This window comes from Thermobia domestica, chromosome 4 (genome assembly GCF_964235325.1).
Source record: "Thermobia domestica chromosome 4, izTheDome1.hap1.1, whole genome shotgun sequence".
Taxonomy (NCBI): domain Eukaryota; kingdom Metazoa; phylum Arthropoda; class Insecta; order Zygentoma; family Lepismatidae; genus Thermobia; species Thermobia domestica.
Genome location: NC_137457.1, coordinates 12056607 through 12084125, shown reverse-complemented (window position 1 = coordinate 12084125; position 27519 = coordinate 12056607). Strand labels below are relative to the sequence as shown.

Genomic DNA, 27519 nt, shown 5'->3' with positions numbered 1-27519 from the left:
TGGTTTTGACCCAATTTTTAGCCCACCTTTGAGGCTTATTTTCAGCTTTGGGAAGAGCCAAACAACCGATGGTGCTATTCTGTTTCTAAGGCTATTAGTCTTTAAAGGAGTTTTCTCACAATTTGCCCATGAACTTGGTGTTTTGAACGTTGCTTGAACTGCGACATTGCATCGACTGATGACCAAACACTCCTCCGTTCAGCAACACTACTCATATTTTGCCTGTTGTTAACTGGTCACAAATGTTAAATTCATAATTAGACAACCTAAGGACTGTACTGTATGATTCATTTTATTGCATCACAAATACCAAAATTAAAACAACATTCGGGAACTTTTAGAATCTAGTTTGTACGGAAATAAATATTTCCTGCTTACACTAGTATCTTCAGCAGTTCATTAATATACAATGCATTAATTTACTAGAATGGGTTGATCATTGGAAAAAAAGAAAGAAAAAAATACTTGCAAAAATTCAAAATACGTTATATTATCGTTCAATGATTCCATTTTTATTGATTTCTTATCCTGTTAATAAAATATTTGGTGGATGCAAAATCTATATAAAAATGACTGTTATTCAAATATTTCCAAAGAACTCACAATGCTGACTGAATGCTGAGAATTTTCTCTATTGGATATTGTAAAGTTTCACGTGCTAGCTGTAAACACACTTCAGACGACAGTTACAAAGAAAATGTCGTCAACCATCTCAAATGATCGGCAAGTGTTGACGAGTCAAGCAATCAGCAATATTTCTGCTTCTGCATAAAAAGGAGACCACAAAAGTTATCAATTTCCACCGATTGATCAAACCACCAACTCTCTAAGGCCCCTGGTCATTAAAAGCTCCTTAACCCCCTCTCGAAGGCGGTTGGTCATTGAGAGGTATCTACTTATACTCTCTAAGACGTCTATTGATTGAGAGACTCCTATTCTAAACTCTCTAAAACTCATTGTTTTTAAGAATTCCCATTTCCCTCTCTAAGACGCCTTGTCACTAAAAAGCACCTATCCAACGCGCTCTAAAACGTATGGTCATTGTTCTCCAATAATTCACAAAGAAATCACCAATTTATTACAAAAACTTATACTACACTTTATTTGATACAACTTGTACTTTCTGACAGTTGCTTTCCTTTGTTTTTTCTTTCCTGCACGTGGTCATAACAATCAGGCAAGAAGAACTGTTTCTATGGCAACAGGACGTTCAACCAATTACAGTAGCTCATTTCTCTCGCTCTGCAATGGTAAATATTCCACCCTTTCCGTATGTTGCCAATTTGAATATAAACAAATTCACATTGTTTTAGTTGAATGTCAACTTGCGTAGTGGATCCGCTGGTCATTGAGAGCATTCTTTTTAGTTCCTTTTTGTGTCACTTAATTTTATAAAACTGATATTTACTTTCCAGTGAATTATTTCATGTTTCGATACACGACGCAAAAGCTGGCAACACAGCATTGAGCACCAGGTGCGCGCAGCGAGATGTGAGAAAGCACAAGTAGTATCAATTTCAGTATAATTAGTAATATTTTTTTACTATTGTATACAAGAGAAAATTTTTCTAATAAAAGATGATGGGAAAGTTCAATCTTCTGTGTACCATCTCTGAGTCTATCCTAAAAGACAAAACTCTTTACAGATAAAACTCTTTACAGTGTTAAATAAGTATTTTAGTTTAGTATTTCTTAATTTTGGCACACTTAAACAATATTTCATGATAATGTATAAAAAAAATCGAAGAAGAATATATAATGTAAATCAAGATTCTTTTTTTTTTCTTTTCTTTTTTTTTTTTTTTTTGGTTTAGATAAAAATAAATCTTCAACTTCACCTAATTTTGAATTGGTTCAGCTTTTCAAAAAATTGATGAAATGTATGACATAATAATTAATAACTTACCATCAAGTTCATACTCGTATACAATATAGTCGTAATCGTTGTTATCACTTTTAGGTTCTGAAAATATAGAAAAAATATATATATTAACACTCACAAAGATTGGGAAAACGGTATATTTTGAAAGTTGTACCTTTTCATCAACATTTGCTACTAAATACCAATATATCTGCATTCCTGATATTCAGTTAATGAACATTTTTCATTGAAAAAAAATTAAAGTATTAAGTGTCTGTCAAAAAGAATAAAGTAATTCTAAATGCAAAATGACCATACAATATAACTTCTTCCTTGTTTAATTTTGAATGAAAGTTCTACCGTATGTGCTCAAAAATTGGTTTTTGAGAAAATCATGATTTCCTGTTTAGTTCAAAGCCACAAATTTACGAAAACGGCAAAGTTTATATCTATGATAACATAATTAACATTTATAACACATGGGTGTCTTATATCCATTTTTATTTTTTAATTGATGATCTTTAGTATTAAAATATTCTTGGAAATTTGCTATTTTCAAATATACATAAAAGTATCTAAATAAGTTTTTGCCGTTTCCGATGGCCTGGTTGTTCGAGGGTCACAGACATGCTATGACGTTAGTCACGTGCGCGCGACGCGATAAGGAGGTAGGCAGAGCACTGACCGACATCAGTAGACGCTCGTTGGGCACACTACAGAGAACTAGCTCGTCAAGTGGCACAGTGAAATGGAAAAAAATGAAATGAAATCTTTGAATTTTACGTCCCACGGTTATGCCGGTTAGGCTAAAGGAGACGGTGATGATGAGAGATGAGTGAAATGGTGGAATGAAGAAAGTGGGAGGAAACGGGAGAACCCCGAGAAAACCCACGAGCACGGTGTTTGTCCACCACAAAGTTCACTTGGCGGGGGCTGGGATCGAACCCAGGACCCCAAGCACCAGAGGTGAACGCTCTACCACTGAGCCACCGCGCCCCCACAAAGTGAAATGGAGGTGTCGAAGCAACTCATTAGGGGGGTGTTCGCTGTATGACTTCAAGGTAGGCCTATCAGCGGCCGCATCACATCGCCGCATATGCCAGGCGTTCGGGGAGAATGCCGTGAATGAACGCACCGCCCGAGAGTGGTTTCAAAAATTCCGGACCGGCGATTTGGCTTGAGTGATGAGACCCGCAGTGGACGACCACATGTGTTGGATGACGAAGCCCTGAAGACAGCCATCGAGGAGGACAGTAGTCTTACATGTCAGAAACTTGCCGATAGGTTTAATGTATCGATGGAAACAATCAGAGTTCACCTGCATCGCATAGGGAAGACATACAAGTTGAGTAAGGGGGCACCACACACTCTGTCAGCGACCAACAAACGACATCGAGTTGAAGCCAGTTTATCCTTGCTCTCCAAGCACCAGAACACACCAATATTTGGTCGATTGATTACTAGTGCCGAAAAGTGGGTCCTTTACAACACACCCAAGAGTACTTGACATTGGTTGTCGCAACGTGACGCAGTTCCACACACCTCAAGACCACCTCTGCATCCCAAGAAGTTTATGCTGGAATTATCGTAATGTGGTTCATTATGAGCTCCTACTACTAGGCCAAACCATCAATGCGGATGTCTACTCCCAGCAGTTGCAACCAGTGCACCGTGCATTGCAGGAAAAGGAGCCAGTATTGGTTAATCGCAAAGGTGTGCCGGTCCTTCACAATAATGCAAACCCACACGTGGCAAAAAGGACCCAGGAAACCATTCTGCAACTTGGTTGGGAAACTTTGTGTCATCCACCAAATTCCCCTGACTTTTCCCCTACAGATTACCACCTGTTTTACTCCCTGGACAATTACCTTCGTGGACACAATTTGAAGATGAGAGAGACCTGCGAACCGCACTCACGGACTTCTTTGCTTCCAAGACCGCTGACTTTTACCATCATGGCACTGTACAGTTGCAGGAACGTTGGCAGAATGTGCTGGATGCAGATGGCGATTACTTCGAGACGTAACCGTGAGTATTTTGTGCTATAACGTAGACTCTGTGCGGACTCTGAAATCGGCAAGAACTCCTTTGGATACCTTGTACATATACGTTTTTGAGAGTAAGAGCTGCTCGTTTCGTTCAAGATGTGCTAGACTCTTTCATTTCTCCTTGTTTGAGAGTAAAGAAAGAAAATGAAACTTCAATAATGCCTTTCAACTGGTGAAATCATAGCAAATTTTATAATTAGATGGATGATTCAGTTATTCAGCGATCCTACGAGTGATATACATTAGTAATTTTGAGCCTATTATAAAAATTGTTTTATTATATATATATATATTTTGAAATATAAAACTGAAAAAATTAATTTCCGTGGATGAAATTGCTCTTTAAAGATTATATTTTAATATTTAAGAAAACTAGTGTCTGGCAGTCCCTCTGTATGGACCGGAAATGATTTTTTCTCATACATTTTCTTACCAATCATTTTATCAACAGTTAATATTTCCGTTTTAAAGAGTTACAACATGGAAATATGAACACATTATTATATAGTATTAAGGCGCTAATTTGCATAAAGAAAACGAATATAGTTACCTGTTCAGGTGGTGTTTTCATGTGAATAAGGAGAGCAAATTCAATAAACAAAACAAATATCTAAATCTTTAATTTTGGGAGATATATTGATTATATGTTTAAGAATATTAGTAGTAATACATTTTGAATATTTATCGATTTTTACCTTACACATCGAAATCCAAATTTAATAAAATTGACTTACCGAACTCCTTGAAAGGTTCTGTTTAGTATATAAAGAAAAAAATAACATTATTAGTGTTTCTCTAGGTTTTCTTAATGTAATAACTAAGTTTATTGAATTATTAGAAAAATGTTAGTACGAGGGTCGTCGAGAAATTAAAGAACGTTTTGGCATGGTTAAATAAAAGCAAAAGATATCAGCACCAAACTTTATTTATTAAGCCACAGTATCTTACTGTACTTTTCTGTGTAATCGCCATAGTTTTCAAGACACTTTTTATAAACGTGGGGCCAATGTCGATGTTATACTCATTTGCCAGCAAAAAATTGAGTCAGGATATCTCTGCTTGCTTGAGTTTCTCACCGTTTGAGAACTGTTTCGCCCAAAAATTCCGTAAGTTTCGAGAATAAGTGAAAATAACTTGGTGCCAAGTCAGGACTGTAAGCAGGTTTTTCTTAAATTTTCCTTCAGTTTTCCGTAACAAGTGATGGCCTTCCACTCCGATCTTCATCATGCACGCTGGTCCTTCTTTGATTAAAAATAACACCATCACCATAAAGACTCTTTATTTTCATATAAATTTCAATAGACTTAACTTTCAGTGCGTTCAGAAACCGAATAACACTCCGTACTTCACATTTGAGGGGGATTTTTGATTGGATCCGCCATTTTCAATCACTACAAAAAGAAGTAGCGTGACAGCATTGAGACTCGGTTCACATTGAGTTGAAAGAAGAGGCTAACTGCTGAGTACGCGATCGCGGTGGTGCGGGCTTGGCATCGTGCGCGATTAGCAATTCTTCTTTTCTGGACAGCCTTCGTAAATATTTGTATCTTTATTATTTTCTAAATGATCAATACTGTATTTTTATTATTAAAACTTTAAGTTACTGGCAAAGTTCTATGTAATTTGTTTTATGTTTAATTATCTAATCAGAGATCAATATAATGAATTTGTAAATATTTTCTGAATTTGCCATACATTAATAGTGCTCCAAGAACAACTATCAATTAACAGGCTGTAGCAACACATCTTTAAATAATGCGAATTATACAAATTCTAAAAAGTTAATTTTACTTTGGCTGTGTTGCCTCCTTTGACAAGGTTACTGCTTTTCAGTTTCTGATTTATAATGTATTCATCATGCCCACAAGAGTGATGACCTATTTTCTGAGTGTAGGAGGTAAATATGATGGAAAGAATTTAAAGTTATATTCTATTCTAATATAAAAACTGTAATTCCTAGTTCATTCAATACACTCAATAATTAGTTCATATTTTATATATTTAATTACATATATAAAATGAGGGATTTATAATTTTAAACTATATTACTGTGTGTATCTAAAGGTCTAACACGCTTTGCAACACAAAACAGTAAGACGGCGAGCAAACGTTATGTGGGTCATTCAATATATAAGTTCCCCTAAGCTGTAAAATATTTATTTTTGTATATACATTTGTAAACTCTCTCTCTCTCTGCTCTCTCTGTCTGTCTCCCTCTCTCTCTCTCTCTCTCTCTCTCTCTCTCTATATATATATATATATATATATATATATATATATATATGTGTGTGTGTGTGTGTGTGTGTGTGTGTGTGTTTAAGTGGCGTTCCTCACCTCTCCACATAAATCCCCATTGAGATTCAGGCATTTTTCTCACCGTTCTACCAATATGTCCAAACCCTTTTGAAAAAAAGTCAGGGCTCTGGGTATTTAGCACTTGCATTTAGTACTTCCTCATATTTAACTTCACTTCATCTGTTTCGAAACGTTCCCCTTTCAATGCAGACTTTAACATCGGGAAATGATGGAAGGAATTCGGAGCTAAACTGAGGTTGTATGGAGAGTGGATTAGCTGTTTCTACCCTAATTCATCAATTTTGTTTCTTGGTTTTTGTACTGAGTGGGGCAGAGCGTTATCGTGAAGAAGAGACCAGGTCACTTATGTTGAGTTGCGTTTCCCTGAAGAAGAGTTTAGATTTAACATAAGCGACCTAGTCTCCTGCCATCTGGTGATGAAAAATTGAATCGGAAGGTGAGGAGAGTGCTAAATAGCCAGAGCCCTGACTTTTTGCAAAGTGTTTGTACAAATTGGTGAGACAAATGCCTGAATTTCAATGGGAATTACGCGAAGAAGTGAGAAAGGACCCACATTTATGTGTGTATAGTTTACAAATGTACCGTGTCTTTAAAAAAAAAAAAAAAAAAATTGGGGAAACATATTGAACGACCCACGTATAAGCACTATAGTTAAAAATTACTCCAAGTCGGTAAATCTCCTCTGATTTTTTTCTTTTCTTTTTTGTAATACTGTTTTTACATCATCCGTATCATTTAAATCAACGTTTTGGCAAGCGAAACGTTAATATTTAGATTTGAGCAAAAGAGTTCCTCACTTTGCGAACTGTTCATGTTAAAGAAGAATCTAACCCTTTTAAGCTTCTTCTGTTTTAAATTAACACTTTTTTTTTTTTTTTTTTTTTTTTTTTTTTTTTTTTTTTTTTTTTTAGAGAAAGAATGAAGTTCATGGTTATATTTGAAACAAATCTGGAAACTCTTTTTGGTTTAAAAATACTTATTGATGCTAGTTTGTTTCAATGTTGTTATGTAAACTCTCACACAATCGACAGTAAAAGCTTTTTTACAATGTAAAAATCGGGTCAAATTTCATTTCCACAACCTGAAACAGTGGATTCAATCTAACACATGAGAGTCGTATTAAAATATTTAGTCGATAATCATGAGTCCGAAATCCATTTATTTTAATGACGCTCGTAAGTGAGTTTTATCCAAGAGGAAACTACGGCAAGTTACTCTCTAGCACTGGAAATCGGAAGATTTTTCTGTTTTGTGGAAATTTATGCTCAATATTCACATTCTCCAGAAGAATGAATTTTGCAAGTCACCCTTAGATTGTCTTTTCGCAGTGTCAAACCTTAGCCAAATCGAGTCAAAATATTGTAGTATATAAATTTCATGATTGTATGCTGAGGGTTTCAAAAGAAATCCTAACAATAATGAAACACCTTTTTCCTGGAAAGAAAGTGATTAGTAATAATAATGTAATTAATGTGCACCCTCATGCCCAAAATGATTGTCGCATATCTATAACTTTGTTTTTGTAAGAATATAATTTGATAATGGTTTTGCAGGGTACTTTTAATATTGATGCTATGTGTATAATCAGGGAATGTATATTTGTGGTAAATTTCATAGAAAAATAATTATAAATACGAAAATTAGAATGAGTAAAACAAAATGTTGCTAAATGGACACGAAAGTTTTATTTTCGTTTTATTGTTATTATTTACTGCTCTTTTGACATGAAATTTGCCTCATGCATGTCTTTGCCGATTATATGCATACTAACATTATAAGAAATACCGGGCGAATTCGTTATCAAATTATATTCTTATAACAAAATATTTATAGACATGCGACAATAATTTTGGACATGAGTGTACATACCCCTCTTAGTTGATTTACTCAGAACTTTGTCTTACACATATTTAAGGAAATATGGAGAATATTTGTACAAAATTTCAACTTTGTACGTTGGGCAGTTTTGGGAGACTTATTGAGCGGCGAAAAGTGTTCAAGGTCTCAATTCTCCGTACAGTATACAGTATATATTGCGCAAAATTATCTCAGTGTTCGGTTCAAGGGAGGATTTCTGCACACTTAAGTTCCTTGCGGGCAATGGTTTCGGAGATCTAGTGAACGTCGATCTTTCTTTCTTTTTCAAGGTGAAAACTTTAAGAATTTAAAGTTCCTACTCGTAACACTTTTACACATGTGGTGAACGACGAAACGATTAGAAAACCTCTCCTCTTGCTGAGAGACAGGCATATAGACTGCGTTTCGCTTTAAGACATTCAGTATACTTGATGAGCTCTCATAAAGGTTATAGAATCTACAGTCAACTAGAGTGTTAAATAAAAGAACAATAAATAAAGAAAAATAAACGAGTAACACATAAACGAACAGTACAGAAAGAAATATAAACAAAGATTAAATAACACCCACCTATAATGTGAGATGGCAATTCATAAAGGATCGTTATACTCGTATATGGTTTCAGCAACAATTCTGCTGATTTGACAGCAAGACAATAATGAGGAGCTTCGGCTTTTCAATTTCATTTTTTTTTTTTTTTTTATGTTATTCACTTTAGTTCTTTCTTCACATAAAGCTTTAAAATCAAAAAGAATGTTACAAACAGGTCTTCTGGGGTTATTAGCCAAGTAAATACTGTTGTATCTTGCTACGTTTTGAGGCTTGACATTGTCCTCATCTTCAAGTAAATATAATGGAGAAAAAAGTGCTTGGAGTATATACAGGGTGTTTGAAAAAGAACTCCTAGTTTTAAGTATAAATTTAATTGGGAAATGAATAAAAATTTACATCAATGAGTACATATCATGAAAGAGAGACCCTTAAAGTTTTGTTTAATGTTGGTAGACTTCAACGTGGGATCCATTTGTGGCCCTGCACAGGTCGAGACGATATTCCACTTCTCGCCACGTATTCACCAACATTTCAGGTGTAACTGTCCCAACCGCTGTTACGATTCTTTCCCGTAAATGATTGATGTATCTGATTTTTTTTCACTGTATACATTTTTTATGTGACCCCAAAAGAAAAAGTCTAGTGGGGTTAAGTCTGGGCTTCGAGGTGGCTAAGGTATTGAGCCAGTCTTGCCTATCCTGAACTGCCGCCTGCCTGGACTGAACTGAGGAAACAGAGGGAAAAAAACAGCGCTGGTGCCGTCTCAAGGTCAAGCAGAATTGCCAACTGCAGGGGTCCAAACTTGGAGAGTTGATGAATCAAACACCACAAACTAGAATAGTGTTTGTCACATTGTGCAGATTCTAGGACACATTAAAACTAGGGAGTTCTTTTTCAAACACACTGTACTTCGTGTGTGTGTCTGTGATTGGTGGTTGAAATTGCAGCTTCTGATTGGTGCTTGAAATGGCGGTATTTGGAATCCTGTGTCTCAATTAAGGTTCGCTTGTTTCTTGCGTGGTTGCAACAGCTTCTTTTATTCTGCTATGGCAAAATCTTTAGCATTTTTTGCTATTATTTTAGTATCTGTCAATAAAATCTTATTTCTGACTGATGCTATGCTCGGCCAGCCCGAAGTTTCCTGGTTGGTTTAATCTGATGTAACTTGTGTTCTTTCCATCTGGCTTCAATGGTCCTTCCTGTTTGTCCAATATATGCCTTGCCATATTCACAAGGAATGCAGTAAACCCCAGGTGTTCGAAGGCCCAGATCGTCTTTGGCTGGTCGCAGTTTTTTTTTTTTTTTTTTTTTTTTCCTGCAGGATAAAAGAAGCTATTGCAATCACGCAAGAAAAAACGAACCTTAATAGAGACACAGGATTCCAACTGAATCAAACATGGACACCAATCATATCCCACCATTTCAAGCACCAATCAGAAGTCGTTATTTCAAACACCATCAGAAGATCCAATCCCACATACATGAATCATATATTCCAGGCACTCTATTGTCCCATCGTGTTTATCTAAAGATAATCACAATGTCAGCTCTCGAAACGTTGCAAGATACAACAGCATTTACCTCACTGCTAACCCGAGAACAGCTACTAGAGGAGGAGAGAGAACTAATTTCTATAAAATGTAGAAATAAATACGACTTAGTACCCAAAGTTTTTCATTATTGTATAGCTATCGAAGCAACAGAACTGGTTTCTGTAATTACACTAAGAATATAACAATTATTTTAAGATTCCTAGAGAAAAATACAGATGACTGTTAGCTAATCTTAACAGAATGCTTCGTATTATTCCTGCGATAATTAATACACAAATATATTTAAATTTCAAATCGCATAGTAACTTACCGTTGTTGTAGTTTATGTCCACTTCTTCCAAAATCAGAAGATCGGGGTTAATTCCTTTCAGGATAGCATCTTCACGTCCTGTGTACCAAGAAAATATCATAAACTTTAAATGCTGTTCACATTAAGTTAGAATCTGACTATTACTGAAAATAAATAACTAAATCTAACCAGAGCATTAACCATATACAGGGTGTTACTAAAATTTGTCACAGTGTTTTGGGAATATATTCCTCACATAAGAAAAATAAGAAAAAAGTTCTTATGAACCTGTGCTCAAAAGTGGATAGTTTTGGAGTTATAGGGTGCCGAAAACGTGAAACAAGTGAACTTCAAAGTTCATTGCTCCACTACTATTGGACCGATCGTAATCGGTCAAAATATCACTGAGGAAGTGTAATGTGAACCATCGAAACATACACGTTTAAGAATGCTTCAGTACTTGCACACCAATTTTTAGAAAGATAGGTGGAGCATACTCCTAAACAGCCTCTCTAAAAATGATTGTGCAAGTACCACAGGTTCTGAAAGATAGATATTTGGATAGTTCACATACTAGTTCCTCAGTGATGTCTCGACCCGATTACGATAACTCCCATAGTAGTGGAGCTATGAACTTCTAAAGTTGACTTGTTTCACGTTTTCGGCACCTTGTAACTCCGAAAATGTCAACTTTTGACCACAGGTCCATATGAACTCTTTTTCTTTTTTTTTAATGTGAGCTATCTGCTCCATGGAACACCCTGTATTAATAACGAACTTGCGTTCCAGTTTCGGAGATCTATAACACATTATATGATGTTTGTGTCTGAAGAAGGCAATGATAAATTATCGAAACTACAACTAAAATCGTTATTACTGTTTTTGTAAGATTTTGTTTTCAATTGTAAATATTACCTTCGTTTATAAAAAGCTTATAACCATTATTTTTTTTTACTGAACAGAATATATCCCACATTTTCGGGAATATTTTTCAACTATTTAAAACTTAATTCTCACTTTTTAAAATATATATATTGTTTCATAGGAGAAATAAGAGTTTTCAGTAGAAGGCAAGGTAGTGCCATGTTTGAATAGCGGGTAATTCGTAGACGTGTGCTGTGTGTTGATTTGTAGAGAGGAGGACTATATCATGTACTGGTGACTATATGCTTCTGACATTTACGGCGTTTTGGGAGTTGTTTTTTTTTTTTTTTTTTTTTTTAACGACTTTGGTTATAGTCATACAAAAAAGATAGTGAACAAACGTTTCCGCGTGTTAAGAAAAGAGATCAACGTTGTATTGAATCGCAACAAAACTGGAATCCCTGATTTGTTCGGTCTACCAACAGTGATCATCTTAGATATCGGAGGTCTTGTGTACTCCAATGTGGTGCAGAGAAAGCACTCGTTTGTGCGACGTGAGAACCCGCAGGCTCAAAACAATAATAGTAATGTGGGTAGCTTACACACTTTTAGTGTAGGATATCCGGATTCATTCCAGCCGGAAGCTCATATGTGTCGGATCTTACGTTAAGCTATAGGTCCACGTCTCATATAGACTCACTGCTGAAAGAGATGCTAAATTCACCTCAAATGAAAGAGCAATAGCAAAAGTGGTACAATGTTCCGTCGCGACTGCAGATCACATAATTCCGCCAGGTTTACATCTTGTAAGGAAACCTAAGGCTCGAGTTCATATGTTCTGTCCCTCACTTATTATGAACAGGAAGACATGCAGACGGATATTGTAACATCGCCCTTTTGCAGGAGATACATTTGACGAACGGACGATACATGCGTGTGAAATAAAGATCGCTAATTTCTATTATCCTACGGTTCCAGAGGTGTTTCTGACTGAATACGTGAGAGTACGTAAAGTTTTCACGCGCCTTTGTGTTGGTGGTGGTTACTGATATGATGACAAATGCTACAGAGAATGGACAAAAAGCCTAAAATCTGTGCAGCTTATTAACAGGTAAGTAGTTTGGAGCGTGTAGCTGCGATGAAGCAGCCCGGTCCAGGAAAGTATTATTCTGTAGCTTCTAGAAAACAGCTAAGTCCAGAAACACATTCTATTCCTGTGTATTTGTAACAGCCAGAAGGGTTCAATAAAGTATTTGATTAATATTTGACATTGAACACTGTATACCTTGAAATGGTCTGAAAAATTCCAGTTATCTGACTTTTTTGTTAGAAATATCTTGAACTTATCCTGAAGTAAAACACTTCAAAGGTACTATAATTCCCTCTCAATAGAGTATTACTTCCGGACATCCTCGTTGACTACTTCTGAAGTTAACGTATTAATACATATATAGAATAACACTCTTTTGTATGACTCAGCATATGAACATGACTCAGCATATTAATGGTAAGATGAATAAGGTAAAAACAACAGGAATTGATGCAATAAAAGTAAACTCTCAAGTAGTATGTAACCCAGATAAGATTGCAAATCATTTTAATAAATATTTCTTAACTTTAGAAACATTTAACCCAATCAAAATAGCTCATCAAGAAAATAACTCTAAGCTACAGAGCGGAATAACTAAGTCGCTTTTCCTGAAACCAGCTACACCAGAGGAAATCTTACAAATAATAAAAAGCTTAAAAAGCTCCAGCTCTCCAGGTTGGGATGAAGTGCCATCCATGATTGTAAAGGAAAGTTCTCTTCTTATTGCACATCAACTCTGTCATATAATAAATCATTCATTTTTGACAGGAATTTTTCCTACGCGGCTTAAGTTAGCTAGAGTTACACCTGTGTATAAAAAGGGAAGTAAATTGGAGTTAAATAATTATCGTCGTATTTCAGTTTTGTCGTGCTTTTCTAAAATATTTGAGTTAGCAATGAAAGCGCGACTAAATAACTTTTCCTTTTAAATAATATAATATCCACAAGTCAACACGGGTTTCAAAGCCAGAAGTCAACCAACACTGCAATCTTTAATTTCATCTCTGATGTAGCAATGGATATAAATAAAGGAAAGCATGTAATTGGTATTTTTGTTGATTTATCTAAGGCGTTCGATTCTATAGACCATGGTATTTTGCTAGAAAAATTGTATTCTTATGGCATCAGAGGTGTGGCAAACAATTGGATAAAGTCGTATTTATCTGAACGTAGTCAAACTGTTGGCATCTGTAAAGAGGTAAATGGCAGAAGAACAATGTTTAAATCATCTTTAATGAAAGTAACAAAAGGAGTACCACAAGGATCAATATTGGGACCTCTTTTGTTTGTTGTATATATTAATGATTTGGTTAATAGTCTAGGCTGTGTGAAGTCAACATTGTATGCTGATGACATAAATGTTCTTGTCAGTGGAGACTCATTAAATGAAGCAGAAAGGCTCACTACAAAGACGCTAACAAAAATTATTAGTTGGTTAAACATAAATAAATGAACTATGAATTTAGGAAAAACTAACATTGTCAAATTTCGATTCCCGGGCCAAAGAAATGAACTTGTACCAATAACTATAGGCACTGTAGAATTATGTCAAACACCATCTATTAAATTTCTAGGAGTATATGTTAATGAAGATTTAACATGGAATACTCATGTTGAATACATTAATACTAAACTCAGTTCACTCTGCTTTGCATTCCGTAGGTTGCAAGGTAGTTTGTGCAAGGAAGCTGTCATGTCCTTATACTATAGCAAAGTTTTTTCAATAATAAACTATGGTGTTATATTTTGGGGGAATTCGAGAATAAGTGCTAGTACATTCCGAATACAGAAAAAAATTATTAGAATAATGTTAAGTATGCCTGAACGATCCTCATGTAAAAATATTTTTAAAAAGTATAAATTATTGACATTACCTAGTTTATATATATATCGCACAATTATGTATGTAATCGAGCACAAGGATTTATTTACTTTAGCTAATACGATTCACTCATACAATACTAGGCAGAATTGTAATATGTATACTATCCAACAGAATTATGCAAATTTTAGCAAAACTGTGTATATGAATTGTATAAAATTATATAACAAATTACCAGCAAAGTATAAGAACATTAACGAAAAACGGATATTCAGAAATACTCTGTTAGAATTATTGTTGGAAAAAAGCTATTACTCTGTGGAAACTTATCTTACTGATAATATATAGAGAATGTAAATCATATCTGACAACTGTAATGCTTAATTGAGGATTGTCCTCATTTGTAAGCTATAAACAGGCAAATAAATATGAATATGAATATGAATATGAACAGCTCTCATGCCTTCGCTCACTAAGGCTTTCACACTCTTGCATAAACAAACACTTATATGTCTGTCAAAATATAAGCAATTGATAAATTACATCTTTTAATGCCAAGCAGATTATTATTTATACACCGTGAAGAATTCCATACATTACAGGATATTCAGTAAACCTACCTCGTTAATCAATGACTTTTTTTTTTTTGTAACTGAAAAATATCAAATGATTGGTATGGATAAACTTATACTTTGGGTACTATCAATATATGTATCTTTCAGGTGTACCCTTTACTATAATGTTATGAGGATATTCAGATATTTGCACTGATACGTTTAGTAATCACTTCTTGCAATTTTGCTTAATAATTGAACTTGACACAAGATTTCAAGGGTTAAGTTCCAAAGTTGGGCATCCGTTTCCAACAAAATTTTTAAAATTTACAGGAAAGATATGGATAATTTGATCGTTTGTGTGCTTGTTAATATATAAGGGTCTCGAAAAATCTGTCTATTTGTTATATATAAGCGGTTATAAACTTAGGACCATACCCGAGCGAAAGGAACTACTTGGCACAAGGTAATCAAGCAGTTGCATTCTGCGAAAGTAACGAACATTTATGTTATCAACATGGCGAATGTACAAGGGCAATGAACTAACAGTTTTAACATTTGTGAAGCAATACGTTGATAATAATGAACCTAATAACAAATTGCAGAAAATGTGGAAAGGAGATAAGAGCGAAAAAACGTGGCGAAAGCGGACGCCCAACTTTGGAATATATGTCGATTTCAACATACTAATAATGAAATATAAACACACTGATGAGTAATAGGACAAAATATTATATGAAAATTCACACAATAAAACTTTTTCTCAAAAAACCACACCCACACACACAAAAGAAAAAAACACTATTATCAACACATGTGCTTCTTTGTTCTTCCGTTTGTTTTTAATAAGTAGGCAAAATAACTAATTTCTTTGTATTTAAATTGACCTTATTATGAAACTTTCGTTTGAATTTTTGTAAAAATAAATTTATTCTTTCGTAGAATAATAAAAGTCAATTCTATACACCATACAAAAATACTTTTGCAAGCTGTCATTAATTCTCCTACTTCACTTGCCACCATCTTTTTTCGGTTTTTCCTTCTTTTTACTTCCTTTCACTGTTGCCAGTTCCTGCTAGATGGAAAATATACATGAACAACAGCAAACACGAAAACAACGTTAGCTAATGGAGGAAAAGCCGAAGAAAACTTTTCAGTTTCCGTAGTCGAGTTATAAGCGACTGCATCTCTATCATCTCTATATACTAGCAAGATATGTCGTGTTGTCGTTCACCAAAGCAAGGTATCTAGTCCTCAGGGCCGGCGCGAGGGGGGGTCGAGCCGTGCCATCGCCTAGGGTGGCGAGTCTAATGGGCGGCAAAATTTGAAAGAGAAAAGTATACTATCAAAATATAATGCTTCGTAATAGGCCCACATGGAGAAATAAATTGTGTTCACCAGAGAATGTAATTGAACTTACTTCACTCACATTCGGGATAATGCTCACTCAGGAATTTCGGAGCATTCTCCTTCATTTTCAATTATCAAAATGAATGAGCCACAGGTATCTCGTTCAATATTTCTTTTGCAGTGGCATAGATAAGATTTTCAGCTAGGATGGATAAGACTATCAAGGTTTCTTTTATATTTTTTCTATTCAGCAATGTTTTAACGCTCCACTCCAAGTATGCAAAAGATACATTCTCACTTGAAGAAGGCCGTTCTAGCATACAGCTTCTAGAGACATTTAGGTTCTAGCAGCAAGTTGTTAACCAATTTACTGAGCGAATGACAATAATCGTTCGTTTTGTTCAAATTACATACAGTAATGGAGAATGCATTGTAAAAATTTGCGAACACTTTCTTGGTTTCATACCAGTAACAGACATCACTAGTCTAGGACTCACAGAAGTAATAATTAAACAGCTAAAGGAAATGAACATTCCTGTCAAAGACAATGAGGGGTCAAGGATACGACAATGGTTTCAATATGAAAGGCAAACATTCAGGAATTCAGAGGAGAATTTAAGAAATAAATTCCCGAGCCTTTTATGCTCCTTGCGGTAGTCATTCACTAAATCTTGTCTCAACAATGTAGCCACAGCATCTCAATACGCAGTTTCATTTTTTGTATAGTTAAAAAAGCTTATGACTTTTTTTTCTTTCTTTTTTGCGTCAGTTCAACGTTGGGCCATACTAAAGAAACATAGACTCCTATTAGCAGTCTCACTTTAAAACCATAAAGCACCATAAGGATGGAGAGCCGAATTGATGCTCTGACTCAACTTAGATATCAAATAGGGTAGATTTATGATGCCTTACTTCAAATAAGTAACGACAATAGAACAGATAGAATGGTCCCCACGATGCTCTGTGTATAGCAAACCAGCTGCGTGACTTTACTTTACTTTGCTCACTCGTTATCTGGTATGTTTTTTTACTCGACGTAAACATAGTAAGCAAAAGTCTTCAAAGCATTGATTTTAATGTGTTGAATGCAGTCGAGTTTCTTGAAAATGTATTTGAGTACTTTGAGAGGAGGAGAAGAAACGATGCAAAGTTTCAATCTTACTTAGTTGATGCGATGGAGCTGGCATCAGCATTAGATATGGATGATCCGCGGATAGGTAATAGGTGCATACTCGAAGTCGAAAGAAGAAGAGACAGTTTCAGTACGAGGCAGAAAATTAAGCTATTGAAGATCCACAAACAACATACAAGATTGATTTTTATTACAAAGTTCTAGACATAATTGTTTTAGCTTTAAGAGAAAGGTTTGAACAACTTAAACATCACAGCAAGTATTTCGATTTTCTTTACGATATAAGTAATCTTAAAGATATGCTACCTGAACTTTTGTCTGAAAAGTGTACTAAACTTGTCAGCATTTTTACACACGAATAATCTAAAGATATTAACCCCAGTGATTTGAAAGACGAACTGAAAGAAGTGTTATCCGCTATAATTAAGTCTAAATGTTTACTAAAAGAGACTTTAAAATTAATTAAGGAACATGACATTGCTCACGATATCAGTGTTGCACTTAGATTTTGTTAACCTTATCGGTAACAGTGGCAAGTGGAGAAAGAAGTTTTTCGAAACTTAAGCTTATTAAAAACTATATATCGTCGCTGCGCCTCGAAGAACCGTTATGTGACATTTTTGTCGAAAGTGAGTTATGTCGTGCAAATAAATCAAAGCTGTCAGGCAGCGTCCCTTAAAATGTCATAAGTTAATATTCAATTGTTTCGCCACAACAATGAAAAACTATAGATTGAAATTAAAGGCTTCTGGTTCTCATCACGTACGCATTGATTAATGTATACAAATCCTCTATGTGCTTATAAAGGCGCAAAAGGTGCTACGTAAACACAAAAATAGTAATATAATACTGTTGAAGCAAGCTACAACAATGTGCAGTGCATAATATATGCAGAACCAATTTTATTGTATTTTTCAAGTGTTTCCGTTTATTTGCCAAAATTTTAAAAGTTCAGAATGTTTTTTATTTCTGAAAAGTTGTGGTTTTAACACATAGCGATTCTTCGAGACGCAGCGACGATATGCTCTTTCATGTCTGAAACACACTTGAGTAGTCTAGCGATATCAACAGTACACGAATTGGCTGGAATATTGGACTACGCGAATGTGATAAAGGAATTTTCTCATAACAGCAAGAAAAGTTTCTTTCAATTAAGGTGTGTTAAATTTATGTCTGTCTATTGTGTTCTAGTACATTATAAGGTTTAGGCTAATCACTTAGTTATGTCGTAATATCTTCATGCTCCATAGCCTACTCTATTGGAAACACCTTTTGGTACAAAATAAACTTAAAAAGTAAAATTCTTAGTTGTGACTAAATCATACTTGTTTTATTTTCTGTATGCGCTGCTGCATATCACAGATATACAGCAAAATCGAGGATACTGAATATTGCGTAGTGTATGGAGTCGTTTAAATATTATGTAAGCACTCGAGAGAAGTAGTTCATTTTTTTGTTTACTTTTCCATTTCGTACATGTTTTTAAATGGGGCATATTAATTTTCCGTGACACTTGAATGTCTTCTGTCCAAATAAAGTTTGCGGATTGAAGAGGCGGCATGTAAAAGTACCGCCCAGGGCGGCAAAACTGCTAGCGCCGGCCCTGCTAGTCCTATGGCGAAGTCAACAGAGACGTACATGAAGCAAATGGCACGTAAAACGGAAATTCCTACAACTATTTTTAAGAATATTCCCATGAATATTTGTGAATTCCGAATGATGAAATGAATGGTTGGCCGTCGATCCCGTGTACACTCCACGGTCTTTGAAACATTTCTCAAGAGGAATGAAATAAATTTGATCAAAATGTGTCAATACAGTCTCCTTGAGTGGAAACTTAGATCCAGAGTAATAGCTAAGGGACACGGAGTGTACAATGAGTACAATCGCTGATGGCGTCGTACTATTTCTTAAGCTTATAAGGGTGACAAAGAGCCTATGCAGTTGCAATGATGTGAACAGAATTTGAGGGAAATGACTGAAATTTAGCTCAAATGTAGAAGAGACTATGGAGATTCTATATTCTAAAAGCAAATTAATCTAAAATGGATGGAACAGAGTTAAGAAAAAAAAAAAAAAACCGAAACATTAACATTAATGTCAATGGAAAGCCAATGAATGAAATGAAGTTGTCTACATTTCTCAAAAACTATAATAAGGAGATGGTTAACTGAAAGCTTATTGCAAAAGACATAATGAAGAGCTTAAAAAGGATGTTTAGCACGAAAGATAAATATGGACAGAACATTGACAAAAAGTTTTGAGTGAAATCAATAATAATGATAAAGTATATGCATCTTTTGTGAATTACCGAGGTCGCCCCATGCGAAGGTTACGTGCTTGAAATATCTCACATCTGGATTTGGAATCTCCAGACTCGATTTGGCATGCAACTTGACTTTTAACCTGATCACGTGACACAGTCTGGTCCTTATGACAAACCGCATAGGTCGTTTGTTACCATCGTTCTTCCGTAAACATCTAAGCTCTACTTCAAGTAAATAAAGCTTTATTTAATTGCTTGCATTGCAGTTTTTGTTTCTTTTAAATACCAAAATCCTTCTGAAAATTTGAGATTTGTGTAGAATGAAAACTGGGAGAAAAAAGAGACATAATGTTTGCAGGGTACGCTGCAATACATGGAGAAGTTTCTGTTTTCTGTTTTTTACATTATAAGAGAATCTGGACAAAATATTTTAAGCTCTGAAACAGGCTTCAGATAGAAATCTTAAAAATGAAATATGTCCAAAGGGAAAGAAGTTGAGTTGATTTTCTTGTGTGCTAAGTGCACCATTTATTAGAAATAGCTGTCGAAAACTTATTTTCAACATATAGTTATAGCTAACATAAAAACGGCGTTATTATAAATTTTCCTGGAAATTTTGAAATAACAATTAAATTGATAGCTTATACTGTAAGAGCAGTAGAATTTAATGTATGTCCATTCTCATTTTCTCTCTTCTTGCATAATGTAGACGATGATAATGTTTTGCTTATTTTAGTAATATAAAACTTGAAGTTCAATATTACTGCAAGTCTATTGTCAGCCATTCTTTAATTAGATTTAACAGTTTTACATAGACATTATTATTATATAGTTTGAAAATCTACTGTATTCTTAACTGTATTTTCACATATATTGTTTCAATAAATTTTCTCAAAATTACAGATGCAAAGATGTACTTTGAAAAAGTATTTTTATATTGATAAAGTTTTGTTAAACTTTTCGCAACATAAATGTATTCTTATTATATATTTAATATAAATTCTTTTTATAATTTGTATGAATATTAGCAGTTTCCATTCAATCGAAAGTAATTCACATTGTCTGATAATTTATATAATTAATTATTAACATTTTATTTGACTTATTAATAACTTTATTTTCCTCCTGCAAATACAATACATTTTTAGTAACAAAAAATTGGTAACCTACCAATAAATTCTCCCTTGGGAGAACTAAATATTCTTTAAACTTATCCTACCAACAAGCTTGTTCAGTGGTAAGGCAACTAGTATAAAAATGATGAGAGAAATATGGTTTGAAAAGGGAATACATACCACCAAATAAATATAACGTGAAAGATGGGTATTAAAGCTACGAGCAGACCACAGTGAGCGTAACGAAGAGTTTAGTTGAAGGAAGTGCGGTGCCAATGTTACGCCACTATTGCAAGATCGAAGTTATCAATGGCAGATAACCAAATTTTATCAATGTTACCAAAATCCAGATTTAAAACTGGTTTATATTAATGAATAAATAATGATTCTTTAGTATGTTATTGCTTTTTACATTTGCTGAACCTATTAAATTCTTCCAAGTATTGACTTTATCCAATGGCTTTCTTTCGTAAGGCATTATTAATTTGTGATAGCCTAAATGATCTTAATGGCAAAATAAAGTTTTTATATCAAATCGGACAACGAAACGGGTATAAATTGCGTACTTTACAAAAGCGGTTTCATCAAACATAAATATCGGTGCAAACCCCCAAAACAGTTATTCTAAAAGAAGCAAACTGGATAGGAATTTTTGCATAGGAATTCCCAAAGGAGAAGAACTTGGATGGGAATTCCTTACTTTAAACAATTATCGACAAAAATTCAACGTATTCTTGCAAAGTGTAGCATCTGCTTCCAGCATCTCAGTAAAAAGTTGAGGAAAACATCTTACGGGCTTTAAAACTTATTATGTTGATCCACTAAATATGTCAGGTATTTATCGTTCTCAATGCTGATGTGACTCTTCATATATGCGTCAAACCAAAAGCAATGTTGACGTAATACTAAAGAACACATTAGACAATGAAAAAAGTCACAAGATGAGATTTTGTCGGAGCTTGTCACTTCACTTAAAAAAACTTTCACACAATATAAAGCAAGTTAATGTAAAAGGTTCAGCAAAAACAAAACACAACGGGATATTAAAGAATCATTCTTTATTCATAAATATAAACCCATTTCAAATCTGGATTTTGGCAGCATTGTTCAAATCTGGTTATCTACCTTTGATGTATATTTTGGATCTGGCAATAGTGACGCAACATAGACACCGAGCTTTCTTTAACTGAACTCTTCCTTTCGCTCAGTATGCTTTGTTCGTGGTTTCACTACCCATCTCTCATGTTATATTTATTTGGTGGTATATATATATATTCCTTCTTCCATATCATATTTCTCTCATCCATTTTTATACATGTTACCTTACTACTGAAGACCACAAGCTTGTTCCGATGCATTTGGAGAATATTTAGTTTCCCCACAGGAAAATTTATTGATAAGTGATAATTTTTTTTTTTTTTTTTTTGTTAATTTGAATCACCCTCTTATGCGCTATGTTAATTTTAAAATATAGTTTTACTTGTTTTCTGCATCAAATATATTTAAATAATTAAAACTAAGTAATTGTTATTCAAAAGCTCAATATGATACCTTTGTATCGTGTATTTATGTAAATATTAGTATTGATAATTACCAATATTTAGATAAACATACCGAGCAATATAATAACAATAATAATAATAATTAATATTAATAATATAGAAACAAGATTTTTAAGTGACAAATCAATATTTCGAATAGCAACAATTACCTACCTTCATCAACACGTGCGCTTCGACTCGTGTCCCCTGAAATAAATTACAAAATTACTTTTCTGTCGTTTTAAATTGTTTAGCTATATTTCTCATTAAATCACTTACACTTGGCAATATATATACATATATATATGTTTAGTACTATATATCTTTTTATGTTTCCACGTCAAACGTATATCGTACAAGTCTTTATTTGAGTTCCGTTATATTTTAAACTACCAAAATGCCCGTTCTTCGCACGGAAGAAAAATGTTTCATTTTGGACATAAAGGGATTAATTTTGATTTAAACGGCATCGTAAATGTCACTATTCATCTCAGCGTTCCTGAAAACTATGGATTCAACACTAATATCGGTCACTTTCTATAATTTTTAAATATCTCTCCCCTCCCCTCTCCCAAGTTGCGGGGGCTGAATTTGGATTTAAACATCATCGTAAATGTCACTATTCGTCTCAGCGTTCCCGAAAACTATGGATTCAACACTAATATTGGTCATTTTCGATCATTTTAAAATATCTCTCCACTCCCCTCCCCCAAGTTACGGGGGCTGAATTTGGATTTAAACGGCATCGTAAATGTCACTATTGGTCTCAGTGACCTCGAAAAGTATAAATTCGACACTAATATCGGTCATTTTCTATAATTTTTAAATATCTCTCCCCTCCCCTCCCCTCCCCCAAGTTGCGAAGGCTGAATTTGGATTTAAACGGCATCGTAAATGTCACTATTGGTCTCAGAGACCTCGAAAACTATAAATTCGACACTAATATCGGTCATTCTTGATCATATCTAAGTATCTATCCTCTCCACTTCTGAGGAGGCGCGGCGCGGTGGCTCAGTGGTAAAGCGTTCACCTCCGGTGCTTGGGGTCCTTGATTCGATCCCAGCTCACGCCGTGTGGACTTTGTGGTAAACAAGTATCGTACTCGTGGGTTTTCTCGGGGTTCTCCTGTTTCCTCCCACTTTCTTCATTCCATCATTTCATCCACCTTTAGCCTAACCGGCATAAGCGTAGGACATAATTTAATTTTTTTCCCTTCACATCTCAAAGTTTGACCGTCAAAATGAAATGATGAACCATTCCCAGCCCGAACCTCATCTATGTTCAAAATTTGATCGAGATCGGCCTTGTGGTTCAACAGTTATTAAGTCACAAACATAGTACTTTTATTTTAATACATAAGGTTCTGAGAATGATGCCTGACTTAGTCATAAGTTGAAAATATTGAAACTCGAAACCAGTAGCTAGATCAAACAAGTTGAAAAGTACTTGAACTTCAAGTGCTTTTGCTTGGCTTAAACAAACCAAATAATCCTAGTCAATGAACTTCTCTTAAGAAAAATAATATTAAAAAAGACACTACACTGTCATTGAAGTGCTGGAACTTTGTTGGTCATTTCAAATCTCAATGTATACATACAACGTACATTGAATTGCTAACTTATATTTGGCTTTAAATATCGTTAGAAGAAACTTCTTTCTTCACCTTCCTATCTAGCAAAAACATGCAACTCTCCTGCCATGTTCCGAGAGGTTTACCAAGGACAAACTCAGGTATTACTCTATTACGGAAATGACACCTAATTTGCACAATTTGATGATCTAGTAGTGATACACACGAAATCTCAGTAAAGATTCCTCTGAAGATTTCCCTGCCAAAAATTTAGAAAATGCAAACAATTACCTTAAACGAAGTTGGACTACTCTTGTGTGCAAATGACTAAAAACAGGCTAAGAATAAAAACTTCACAAATTTCAAGATAAATTTTTAAGTTTTACGTACCACGATTATAGCGACTAAGCTAAAGGAGACGGTGGTGATGAGAATGAATGAAATCGTGGAATGAAGAAGTGGGAGGAGACGAGAGAACGTCGAGAAAATCTACACATACGGTGTTTGTCCACCACAAAGCGCACTTGGGGAGAGCTAGGATCTTACCAAGGACCCCACGCACCAGAGGCGAACGCTCTACCACTGCGGCCCCACAAACTTCAAGACCTCAGGCTTCAATATCCTTCTCCGATCAGACCAAATAACAAAGGTGTCATTCTCTAGGGACGTACAATCTATTCTACCCTAGAAAAATGCATCTATGACTATACAACAGTCCGTATGAAAGGTCCAGGCACTATCCACCCTCCACAAAACTATGATTTAGAAAATATAAAGAGGTAATCCAATTGAAAGAAACATACTATCATGGTGATTGCCGACAGAACAGTGAGTTTTACCATTACAAAATGACTGAGGTATAAGTGAACCTTTCCTTTATATCCTATTCCTACGGTCTTTTAAAACTTCGACGCCTAAATTAAGTTATTTTACTTTATTTTATTGTGGTCCTTAATTTTACTTAGTTAATACTGTACATAATTATTCCATTAGAGCAAGAATGTGCATGCTGGAAAAATAGGTGAGCCAATCATAAAGGATTTACTGGCATCGTGGACCGTATGAGACAAATATTTTCGTAACAATCGAATGGCCATATTTAATAAAGAAACTCATTCAACGTACATCAACATCACAGGAACACAAAAAACTGTTATAACAATATACAAAATATTTATTTACTAAAGAAAAGCAGAAGAACTCGTTTATTTATCATTTTATTTATTATTTATCGTTTATTTATTATTTTAATGGGGAATTTGATCTTTCATGTTCTGAACCAGTCTCTCAATATCCCATGGTATACTGGATGTTCTAAAGCGGGTGATATTTTTCAGGATGGAGAAAGTTATTCAGGAAATATTTTCAATTTACTTTAAGATTATGTAAGAAGTACATTTTCAATATTAGGCCAGGCGGGCTAAATGAAAAGGTTCAGTGGCCGGGAGCCAGGCGCTGCACATGGCTGCATTAGAGCAATCTTCTGCTAATAAGAGTATTATCCACGGATTTATTAAGCACCGAAAAGCTACTGGGAGTATAATTGTTCAAAAAGGGACAAATATATAATAATCTAGATGTTACATTTAATGACCAACTTACTTTCAATAAACACATTACTGTTACAGAAAGCTATCTGCATAGGTGAGGAAAGTTGTATAAATTTAAGAAAATTTCAAAATTTGACAGCTTTAGCTAATTATTACAAGAATTTCGTTTCTTCTATGGTAGAATGCTGTCCGTGCATTGGCCTGTCCACACAACTTTATAACTAGAAAATGGTCTTAATTTGTTTCTAACCTTTGTCTGTCACAGAGTTCCAGTGTAGGTCAAATATTGAAACAATTATAGACTTCTTGGAGCAACCCGGCTGAAATTTTGTTTGTTCAAAAAATAATAAATGACCAAAAAATTCACTCTCTACTTTCATACATAAATTTCCAAGTGCCAATTCGCGCTACACGGAATATGAGTTTATTCTAAGATCCGAGAAATAGAGTTACAATACGAGAAGATCGCTGGGGTACAAGCTTTCTTCTAAATTTAACAGACTTCTACCTACTACATATATATTTTATTACTGTAATAATTTTCTTATCCGCATTGTGAAAAATTAATTTATAAATATTTATATGTAATATTCTGTTAACGTTCTTATAGCTGTTCAATTATAATATCTTTTGTCTATTACTGTTATATATTTTAGTGTAAAAAATAGCCAACGAACTATATCTGGAAATGTACAAACAAATAGATACATAAATAATGACATTCATTAATTGGAAAAAATACATTTCTTTTTCAATTTAGATCAGAAGCTCACTACTAATGAATGTTGTATATGGCAACAACCTATGAAAGAAAAACAATAATACAGAACGAAACATACTGTAAGATCTTTCGCTAATATATTTTACAAGATAGGAAAATTAATTGAAGAGATGGATAACAAGAGATAAATTGAGATCCCTGTTCCTTATCTTCCCTACCTGATGAAGTACAATAATGAAAGTGCTAAAAAGTATATTAGTTTCGTGTGAGTAATTATATCTTATTAACAGTAACTAATTAATTGTGCATTTCCACTTCAGGATTTTTTCACACACACACTTACACACACAGGGTCGACAAATTATCTTGATATAGCCTTGCATTTTTTAAACTAAAATAAATGAAACGCTGAACTATGCTGATGCAAGTATCGAGAAGAGAAAATTGTCTGATATATTTTCTAGTAACATCATATCAACAGTGTTGCCAAGCCAACATAGTTTTTTTCAATAGTACTACTCCTAATTTCAAGCTTAAACGTATAGAACGATAATCATACCTGCTGTGCCGTATGGTTGTAAAACATGATCGCATACTTTGAGGGAACAACTGAGGAGCAAATAAATTGAAAGTATTTGAGAACAAGATTCTGAGGCGAATATTCAAACCCAAGAGAAACGGGAATAGGGAATGGCAGAAACTTCATAACGAGGAGCTACATAATTTATATCGTTTACCAAACATTGTTAGGGTCATCAAATCTAGGAGGCTCAGGTGGGTAGTCAGAATGAAAGAAAGTAGAAACACTTTCAAAGTCTTAACTGGAGGACCAATCGGAAAACGACCATTAGGAAGACCTAGGCGCAGATGGGAAGACAGTATTAAGATGGATCTGTAACTTTATATAACTCTAAAACATAACTCTAGCTTTATGCAGCAATGTTAACAGTTATGAAGCAGTATTACAGAAATCCTATATCTTTTAAAATTGTTATTTGTAACTTATCTTTCCTGGAAATGCCTCTAGTCTAATTTTGTTACCTCAAAATGAAGTTTCAAAAATTAATGACATGTGGTTTCGGCATGTTCAGAAATAGTTTGCCAATTCAATTATTTCTGAGACAAGATGTTAAATTTTGACTTTTGAGACACACACACAAACACACACACAATCTGCTAAGAGCATATAGCGACAACCATCTTCCTGTTTATAATCGTACGATGAACAGAAGCATGCTAGCTTCACAGGCTACTAGTAAACCAAGCAAGCATCGCCATAGCGAAGATGACTTAGGTTGTGATTGAAAGTTCAATTCAAAACCTATTTTATGTACGGGTTGATACAGTCAAGACTTCCACAAAAGTAATTATTGAAGTTGGTGATAATTACATAAATAACGCATGTTTCAAATTATAACAATAATTCGGTGATAAATTACTAAAACGAGTAAGTAGTACTTGTATAAAC

General features: G+C 34.5%; 1 protein-coding gene across 9 annotated transcripts in view; it reads right to left on the bottom strand.

Moving 5' to 3' along the window:
* LOC145683720 (uncharacterized) overlaps positions 1 to 27519 on the bottom strand; it is a 425859-nt gene that overhangs the window by 271199 nt on the left and 127141 nt on the right. For all 9 annotated transcript variants that reach the window (XM_081755184.1, XM_081755185.1, XM_081755190.1 and 6 more), the window contains 4 exons: positions 22385 to 22417; positions 10498 to 10575; positions 4644 to 4661; positions 1907 to 1963 (listed from right to left, as the gene is read on the bottom strand). In XM_081755184.1, the coding sequence (XP_081611310.1) occupies positions 1907 to 1963; positions 4644 to 4661; positions 10498 to 10575; positions 22385 to 22417 (186 nt within the window). The remainder of the gene's footprint in view (positions 1 to 1906; positions 1964 to 4643; positions 4662 to 10497; positions 10576 to 22384; positions 22418 to 27519) is intronic.